Source organism: Protobothrops mucrosquamatus, unplaced genomic scaffold (assembly GCF_001527695.2).
Source record: "Protobothrops mucrosquamatus isolate PMUCROS unplaced genomic scaffold, P.Mucros_1.0 scaffold115, whole genome shotgun sequence".
Taxonomy (NCBI): Eukaryota; Metazoa; Chordata; class Lepidosauria; order Squamata; family Viperidae; genus Protobothrops; species Protobothrops mucrosquamatus.
The window spans coordinates 365,725-375,413 of NW_015386487.1; the positions used below are offsets into that span (position 1 = coordinate 365,725).

Genomic DNA, 9,689 nt, shown 5'->3' on the forward strand with positions numbered 1-9,689 from the left:
TTGATATCTGCACACACAGAGACCACATCGTGATGGAATTCACTGGAGGAGACATTTACCAGAATGCATTTGATCCCAAAGTTTATCTGGAATATTTTCATTTTGGAAAAGGGTCGGTAGAAGATGAATTCCTGGAGTTTATTTTGAAATGCTTTTGCAAAATCTTTACTTCAGGTAAGTGATCCGTTCATTGCTGCAACTCTGAAAGGGGAGAAAGTTTATAAAAAGAAACAGACTGTAACTCCAGGGAAAAGGTCTTTGAAAGTTTTCAGCACTAGGTAAGGCCTCTGTTGGAAACTCTGAGCCGAGGGCTGGCTTATTCTTAAGCAACTTTTCGTGCCTCTGAAAGGTGATTTTTTTCAAGCTATGTTGAGCTCACGGTCTGCTGATTCAACGATCCTGTTGGCTTCTTATGCTTTATTTATTTCATATATGTAATTGCCCCATCCCTGCATTCAAACATCTGAAAGTGGTGAACATAACACCTAATAAAATACAACTGGGGGAGGGGGAGAAGATAAGATTCCAGTAAATGAATTTACAATGAATTAAAAGCATTCCACATAAATGTGCAGAAGTTTAAAAGAAATCAAGAAAAATTGGAGGAGATAAACTGTGTTCAAGTATGGGATTCACAGAGGACTTCGGTGTAGGGTGGAACTTCAAGAGGATCTAAAACACAGAGGTCTGCTGGAATCTTCCAAATATTATCAGGTATTCTCAGGACTTTTAACATCTGGGCTGTAAAAAATGGTTTCAGTCTTCCCAAGGATGATTAAAAAAAAAAGCTACAGGTGAATCTCCATTGCTTAAAGAAATTAAAAGTTTTCTTGATCCCATCAGTTCAACATCATCAGGGAATTCACATATGACTCTCCTTGGCAAAAGAGATTGGAGGAGATAAACCTGACTCTTTCCCCCTTCTCTTCCCCCTCCCAACCTCTCCTCTTCTTTATTCCAGGGGTGCTGAAAGGGGGCACCCTAATCGATATTGGCAGTGGCCCCACCATCTACCAGCTGCTCCCAGCCTGTGGGTCCTTCGGGGACATCATAGCCACCGATTATCTGGACCAGAACTGCCAGGAAATTACAAAATGGCTGAAGAAGGAGCCGGAGGCTTTTGACTGGTCCTCGGTGGTGCAGTATGTGTGCCAGCTGGAGGGAAACAGGTAGGGGGGCACAAGGATATCTGCCCATTAAAAAAACCCATGGGCTTAATTTTACAACTGATCAGGTCAAAGTTCCAGTGAAAGTTCATTATTGACTAATAGCAGGAATGGAGAAAAGCCAGCCAAGCAATGTTGACCGTTGAAACGCTCTGTGTGGTAAGGGAAAGGTCATCCTGATTAGCGACAAAAGGGACAGAAGCCAGAGGGAAGGGACCAAGCATATCAAGAAAAAGAGAGCAAGGAGAAAAAGAGAGAAAGGTGGGAGGGAATATTCAGCCCAAGCTGAGTGGGGAGTGCTAAACCAGCTCATTGGTGAAGCTTAGATGTTAACAACAGAAGAGAATATTTGTAGCCCAGGATTGAATTGTGGGCTCCTTCATGCTCACTGAGCTTGGTTGTTTGCTTGCAGATGTTTCATGACCCAACTAGGGAACTTCTTCAGTACTACAAGGGAGTGGGATTTGCAGGGAGGAGGAGGAGGAGGAGGAGTAGGCGGAGGAGGAGGACTGTGGGGTCCTTGGTGCACTCTGAGCTTGGTTGTTTGCTTGCAGACATTTCAGGAGCCAACCAAGGAACATCCTCAGTATTAGAAGGGAGTGGGGTTGCTCTCATTTTATATACTAGTGGTTACCTAGTTGGATAATGAAACATCTGCAAGGAAACAGCCATGCTCAGAGAGCATTAAGGACCTCACAATCCTGATGCATATTTAGCACATTTCCTTCTCCATATTTTTGAGCCCCTTTATTGATAGGAATTTCACTTTGGTAGCTGAGGGTGTCTATCTAAGGCTGCACATACCAGCTAAAGGGACTTCAATCGTTCTCAACATATTTTGGGTGTGCTGGAGAGCTACTTCAAGCCACCACTTCTAAGCTGGTTCAGTTGCATTCCACCGAGGTCTCAGAGCCATCTATTTATTGGCTTGTCGATGTCCCTCTAGGGAGACATGTGCAGAGAAGGAGGCCAAGCTGCGAAGAAGCATCAAGCAGGTCCTCAGATGTGATGTCCACCAAAGCAACCCACTGGCTCCCATTTCTCTGGCCCAGGCTGACTGCCTTCTGTCCACCGAGTGCCTGGAATCGGCCTGCAAAGACCAGCCGAGTTTCCAGGCCGCCTTGAAGAATCTCAGTTCTCTGCTGAAACTCGGGGGACACTTGGTGCTCGGTGGGGTTTTAGGGTGCACGTTCTACAGGGTAGGCCCTCATAAGTTCTCCAGTATGCTCTTCACGGAGGACATGCTGAAAAACGGCCTGAGTGCCGCTGGGTTTGCCATTGTAGAATTCAATGTGGAGCCCAGAGTTTTTAAGACCAATATGGAGGACTGTGATTTCTCTGGAAAGTATGTCATTCTTGCCCGCAAGGACAAAGAAGTGTAAACCTTGGTGGCTTTATTGTATCCTAAAAGCCACAGCATCACTTTGGATCTGGAATGTGCTTGTTCCAAGCCCGTCTCTACTGCGGTCTCGTCTCCGTTTTAGCTTTCTAAGTGTCACATGAAGGCCATGATAAGCCAGCTTATAGGCCAGTTGTGAGGTCACACCCTCAATAAAGATGGAAGAAGTTAAAATAAAGCACTTTCTAAAACAAGCACGCGTTGTGTTGATCTATTTTTAGTGAACAGTTAATGAAAAATAAACAAATTAGGCAGAGAACAATGAAGATGCCAGCATTCACCTGGGTTTTTGTTCTGTTCTGTGCGTTGATAAGGCATTGAGACGAAGCAGAGTAACAGCAGTTGCTTCTTTACTGAATCTCCAACAGAACCAAAACAAAATGGTGCAGATTCCTTTTATACCCTTTTGCAGGGACAGTGTCAGCCAATCAATGCAACATATTTCTCCTGCCTTGCGCATGCGCAATAGGCTGGAGACAGCCTGTCTGGCCCAGGCAGCCATGTGGTCTGCCCGGGTCTCTCTGCAGCTCCCTGCACCTGCTCTGTCAATCACAGGCCCAGGACATAACAGTTTTCATGAATGGGCCAATTTTATTTATTTATCTGTCAATGGTAAGTGTTGGTTTTTCAGTGAGCTTTAAAAATTTGGGCACCAAGATTAGCCAAAGTTTCTCTCAGGCTGCATTTACACCATACACGCAATTAAAATGGAACTTCTACATTTGGGTAAAGAAAGACGTCCTTCAATCCTCTTTTGTTTTTATGTCACAATTTCTACTTTGTTGTTCTGTGTAGTCATGATGTGATTTGCATTTGACAAACACAAGCCAGATGCTTCTCAGCTGAAGGGGAGGCCCTGGAGGACCCCAAGTCCCCTGGCCACGTCTGTCAAGATTTGAGGGGGAACCGAGGAGAGGGCGGCCCCCAGGAAAATCCATCCCTGCCTTTCATAGACTCAGAGGCCCCATGGAGGAGGACCAAGGGGCCCAGACTGGATTATGCCTGAATTTCAGGCAGCTCAGCAGAAGAAGAACATTTTGGCCTTTCCTCTGAAAATACCTCCAACAAAACATCTATTGCAGTGTATACTGATACGTGGTTGGATACCAAGTTTCTAGTCCAGCACCTCGACCTTTACACCTAAGTATCTCATTTTATGAGCTTGCACATCAGGATTACAAATTAACAAAGCAGTTGGTGGAGGTCACATGCTAAGCCATAGGTCACCATAGATAAGGGCTCTTGTGGGGCATGTTGTAGAAGGACTGCATTCCTGAAGGGGCTTTTCTTGGAGCCTCTGCATCTGACTGGCTGTTGCTCATAAAAGTGTTTGCAGATTACCAAATTGCTAGGTGTTTTGGAAGGGCAAAGATTCTCCCAAGGGGACTTTATTTTATTTTATTTTATTTTATTTTATTTTATTTATTTTATTTTATTATTTTATTTTATTTTATTTTATTTTATTTTATTTTATTTTATTTTATTTTATTTTATTTTATTATTTTATTTTATTTTATTTTATTTTATTATTATTTTATTTTATTTTATTTTATTTTATTTTTTTATTTTATTTTATTTTATTTTATTTTATTTTATTTATTATTTTATTATTTTATTTTATTTTATTTTTTATTTTATTATTTTGTTTTGTTTTGTTTTGTTTTGTTTTATTATTTTATTTTATTTTATTTTATTTTATTTTATTTTATTTTATTTTATTTTATTATTTATTTTAGACAAAAAAAACATACACGTCAGGAAAGTTGCATCTTTCTTAAACCTAGTATATCTTCTTTGTGGACATAAACCACGGAGAAGTTGTTTAACAACAAGAAGTTGTTAAATGAAGGGTAGCTACGTGGCCAATGTGGCTTCTTTCTCCATACCTGTCTCCCTCCAACTCACAGACCTATTTCATGATGGGGATCCAGTCAAAAGCCCCCAGTTCCTTCTTCAACCATTGCTGCATCTCCCCCCAGTTCTGGTCAGTGTAATCAATGGCTATGATCTCCCGGAAGGATTCGCAGGTGGAGAGGAAGTGCTAGATGGATGGGCCAGTGCCAATGTCGATCAGGGTGTCTCCCTGGATGCCATCTGGTTCATATCAACCCAAACACAATTTTTCAAGATGCACAATTTCCTTGACTAGGTTCCCCTAATATGGCTAACTTGCTGGCCTGTTTTGGGCAGGGTTGTGTTTTGCTAAAGTGCTTGAGATGTAGGCACACTTAGAAACCTCACCACTGAAGCATGATTTGTGGCAATGATCTTTCATGTCAGGCAAAAAAATTCAACAACACTATCGGACTAAAAATCGTCTCTTTATGAAATAGATACAACCCTCCTTTTTACATTTTTGAACTGGATACTGAGTGTATTTGTCCACTTCAGTTGCTAAACACGATTTTCAGCCTATACATGTTATTCATTTTCATACCCATTCTCCCAATGAAGGTTTGGGGAGAAGGGCTGTTGGCCTCACGTTGTGTCTTCCCACAGGGAAAAATGGCCAGAGAAGGAAGCAAAAGTCCAAAGAGCCATCAAACAAGTCTTAAAGTGTGACGTGAGCAAATCAAAGCTTTTGGCTCCAATGGTTCATCCTCCCGCAGATTGTTTGATGTCTTCTCTGTGCTTGGAAACGGTTTGCAAAGACCTCTGCACCTACCGATCTGCTCTGAAACACATCAGCTCACTGGTCAAATCAGGAGGGCATTTCATTTTATCCACTGTCCTGGAAGAAAACTTCTACATCGTCAGACAGCATACCTTCTCCAACCTCTACCTGGAGAGGGAGGTGGTGGAAGAGGCAGTGAGAGAGGCTGGCTTTGTTATTAGCTGGGCTGAAGAGATCAGGTTCAAACTGCACTCCTCAATGACTGATTCTAGGGGTTATGCATACTCCTAGCTCAGAAGAGCAGTATCTGAGATGAAGCAGCAACTAGAAGCTATTGAGGTTTACAGTTGTCATTATCACCGTTGTTGTTAGTTGTGAAGTCGTGTCCGACCTATCACAACCCCATGGACAACATTCCTCCAGGCCTTCCTGTCCTCTACCATCTTCTGGAGTCCATTGAAGCTCACGCCTGCTGCTTCAGTGACTCCATCCAGCCACCTCATTCTCTGTCGTCCCCTTCTTCTATTGCCCTCAATCTTTCCCAGCATTAGGCTCTTCTCCAGTGAGTCCTTCCTTCTCATTAGGTGGCCAAAGTACTTGAGTTTCAGCTTTAGGATCTGGCCTTCTAAAGAGCAGTCAGAGTTGATCTCCTCTAGGACTGACCAGTTGGATTGCCTTGCAGTCCAGGGGACTCGCAGGAGTCTTCTCCAGCACCATAGTTCAAAGGCCTCAATTCTTTGGCACTTGAAAGCTGTTCCAAATCAGTTGTGCTGTACTGAGAAAAGCACAAATATATAATTTGAACCAATAGAAGGGAATATTTGTAACTCAGGGTTGAAATGGGGTCCTTGGTGCTCTCTGAGCTTGGTGGTTTTCTTGCAGACATTTCATTACCCAAACTAGGTATAACATCATCAGTGCTAGAAGTGCAAATTCTAGCCCCTTTTAACACTGATGATGTTACCTAGTTGGGTAATGAAATGTCTGTAAGCAAGCAAGCACAGAAAGCACCAAGGACCCCATATTTGGTCTCAGAACTGCAGCTGTCCCTGTCAGGAATTTCCCAGATGTTATACTACAATTCCCATAATTCTTCTGCCAGTTTCCTATAAATAATGAAGACTACATTGCAATATATCTGTAAAGTCACCAAATTGGGACTCAATTTAAAATGCTATTGCACCAATGTGCAGGCACACAAATATAACACAAACACAGTCACACAGAGAGAGCCATGACTAAGAAAGATACAGGTAGCACCAGAGCAGGGTGGAAATGAGTTTGGTTGAGATTTCTGGCTGCATAATTTTAAATTCCCATTTGTCTCTGCTTACCTGAGTTCCATAAAGAGTCTATATGAATCTAGCTATAACAGAATGATTTATGAATGTGAACCTGTCCTCATTTTGCCGTCTGAAAATGGAGCAAAAATAAATGGATTTCCATTGTGTCTTGTCAAAGTTATTTAAGGGCTGATTAAAGAAAGGTTTTCTGTCTACATTCTGCCTCTATTCAGAAAGGTTGCCTCTAAACCAAAGCCATCCCTTCATTTCCTGAGATTGGAGGGCTTGTCTAGGGATTTTCAGGTGCCAAGAGTCATGGCTCTTTGTAGAAACCATAAAAAATGGGTTCAGAAATAACTCCCAGGGAAAGCTGGGGTTTTTTTTGGACAAGCCCAAAGAGTGCTTGTTATCATCCTGGACCAGCCAGGATTCATTACATCAGTAGGAATCCCAGAACTGGAAGCAATTCCTCAAAGAAGCAATTCAGCACGAGTAGAGAGTTTAAAATGAGACAAAAGTGAAGCTGGAGGTGGAAGGGAAAAGGTTCCCTGAAGTCCACCAGGGATGGAAGGCCAGTTACAGGCTGAATTGTTTTTCTTTCTTACTTTGCAAATGGAAGAATAACGTTGAACAGCCCAACAGCTCATTTGGAAAATGCTGTCCCGGTATCTCTAATCAGCCATGCAGGTTGAAGCTCAAGCAAAGATTTGCTTCTGTGTCTGGGTGGAAGTCCTGAATGAAATTAGCAGGCCATCTGTAGAGGTCCTGAAGGCATGTCCATGCATGACTTCAGAGCCTGAACTAGTCTTCTGCAAAATGGGGGAAGGGTGGCCTCATGGGAAGGACTCCAGGTAGGGAAGAAGAGGCCTAAAACTCTTCTATGTCTAATGAGATAGGAGACATGAATGGAGTAATTCTGCTTTCCAGATGCAGGAGAAGAAGCCCCATTTCTGCTGGACTTCCATCATCTTGAGGACAAGAGACGTTCCAAGGCCCTGTCATCCGAAACCTTTCGGAGAACAGAGTACATTCTTCAGATTTTCCATGGAAAGATTCTGCTCAGAATTCGTCCTGCTGGCCGGTTTAGAAGAACAGCTCCCGCAGCCCTGAGGATCGGGGCAGCCCAGGAGGCAAAACATGTTGGTTTTAGAGGGCATCTTCAAGGATCTTAGGTCAGATCAGATAATATCAGATTTAAGTTCTGACTGCAAGATTTGGAGCCAATAAGCAGGAAGTAAGAGATGAATAAATTAGGGTGAAAGCTAGGAGGGGAGCTGGACGTGTAAGAAATAGAGCTGGGAAGAGGAAGAGGGAAAGGGAAGAGAGGTTGTCTCAAAGGCGAAGTGGACTCTGGAGCAAAACTGAAGCCCAAATGAAAAGGGATCCCTGGCAAAAGAAATAGCTTAAAGGAGGAGAATAAAAGAAACGTGGTGTTTGTGTATGTCTCTGTGTCCCTCTCTATGTCACTCTCTGCAATGGAGAAAAAAGGAAATGACTGGAGAAGCCAAAAATTAAAAGGCTCAACTGCCTGGCAGAATTATAAGTGCAACTGTGCCAGGGAAGGAGTTAGGAGGAAAAGCAAATGACAAAGAAATTATGGAAAAAAAATTGGAGCCCCACCAAGCCCCCTTCCATGCCCTCCTCTGTCTCACAGAGGAGCAAAATAGTTGTTCTCTGCCCCAGATGGAGTGTGCATGGAGAGAGGAGGTGGAACCTGACTGTTTGGACAACTGGCCTTGAGGGGAAAACTCTCTACCATGCCTCTCCTGCCCTCTGGCAAGAAGACCCTCCCCCTCCTTTCTCCCTTCCTTCCCTTTTGTGCAGAGAGGAAGGGGGTCTCCTGCTGCCTCCTTTCCAAGGGAGAACAACCGATTGCATAAGATGGAGAGGACAGGTCAGGTCCTGGCTTCAAATCTCTTGGCAGGAGGTGGGCAAGATGATCACGTTGCAAAATAGAACAGTGTGATTTGTTGAGAAACCAATCAATAAAAGAAATTAGGGGGGAACTTCCGGTGGCTGCCAGCGGCCGATGGAGGCAATCTGACAGCCTCCCGTCAGCGTTCTATGTAAAAGCCGGCAAAACAGCGCGTATCAGCTGTTTGCCGGCTTCAGCCTTCTTCTCGGGCGAAGGGAAGAAGGTGAGCTGCTGGTGAGTAGGCGTAGAGTTCCCTAGTCTCCCTGAGGGCTCTCGGGGAGATGTAGGTGTGAACTCCGCTGGAGCTCACAGCCATCTCCATAGATCGGGACGTCTTCATTCCAGTAACGAAGCAAGACGCCGTTTCCACCTCTAAGGATAAAGATTTGAATTGTGAGTAAAGCTCCAATAGACAGAGCTTACCAGGAACGCCGGATTTTTTGGATAAAATCTCAACTCTAACTCGATTGTTTTAAAGACATCTTCTCTAATAGTTAAGTTGAAAGTGAAACTTAAAGAAAAAAATGGCTGCGGTCAAACTGCTTCTTTGTTCTAAAGGAAAACTTTTACTTCTCTTCCAGTTGAGGATTGCTACATTGTAACAGACTGTAAAAAATACAGAAAAATTGAAGGAAAAATCTAGGGAAATTCTAATTAAATGACTGCTGTTCTGCATTGACTTTTGATACTTTTAAAGACAATTTTACAATTATTCTTAAGTTATAATGGCTTCTAAACGTGGAACCTCTGCAGTACCTAAAGCTCTTGCTTCATCTCCAGCTGTACAAATACCACAGCAGAAAGCTAACCCCCCCCCACCCTCTCCTCCTCCTTATATTACTCTTAAGGACTTACAAGATTCTTTGGCACAGCTCTCAAAACAAATGATACAACAAACACAGCAAATTATACAGCAAATGAGAGTGGAAACTGAGGAACTTCTTGTAAAGAAAAATGATGAATTGTATGAGAATTTATCTCAGATCTTTCAAGGTTTTGCTTCTCATGTGGACCGTATAGATGAACGTATAGATGATGTGGGGGAGAAGATGGAGGGGATGGAGGAGAGAATGGAGGAGAGAATGGGAAAGATTGAAGAAGAAGTGCAGATAATACAAAATGATACTGTGATGTCACAATTTAGAGAGATGGAACATGCTATAAGAATCAGAGGGTTAAAAGAGGACCTACAGGAAAAACTTAAAGAGGAAATATCAGCTGCACTTGCCCTGGTCTTTGACTGCGATCCTGAAATTATCTTTGGAGAAATTGAAAAAATATATAGAGTAAACTCATGGGTCGCACGTCAGAA

At 43.0% G+C, this 9,689-nt stretch overlaps 1 protein-coding gene across 1 annotated transcript; it reads left to right on the forward strand.

Annotated features, from left to right (window-relative positions):
* LOC107284811 (nicotinamide N-methyltransferase) lies at positions 1-2,759 on the forward strand. Its single transcript, XM_015812927.2, has 3 exons — positions 1-174; positions 962-1,169; positions 2,113-2,759. The coding sequence occupies exons 1-3, from the start codon at positions 33-35 to the stop codon at positions 2,546-2,548; spliced, it is 786 nt and encodes a 261-aa protein (XP_015668413.1). The 5' UTR covers positions 1-32; the 3' UTR covers positions 2,549-2,759.
* Positions 2,760-9,689: the final 6,930 nt, after the last annotated feature.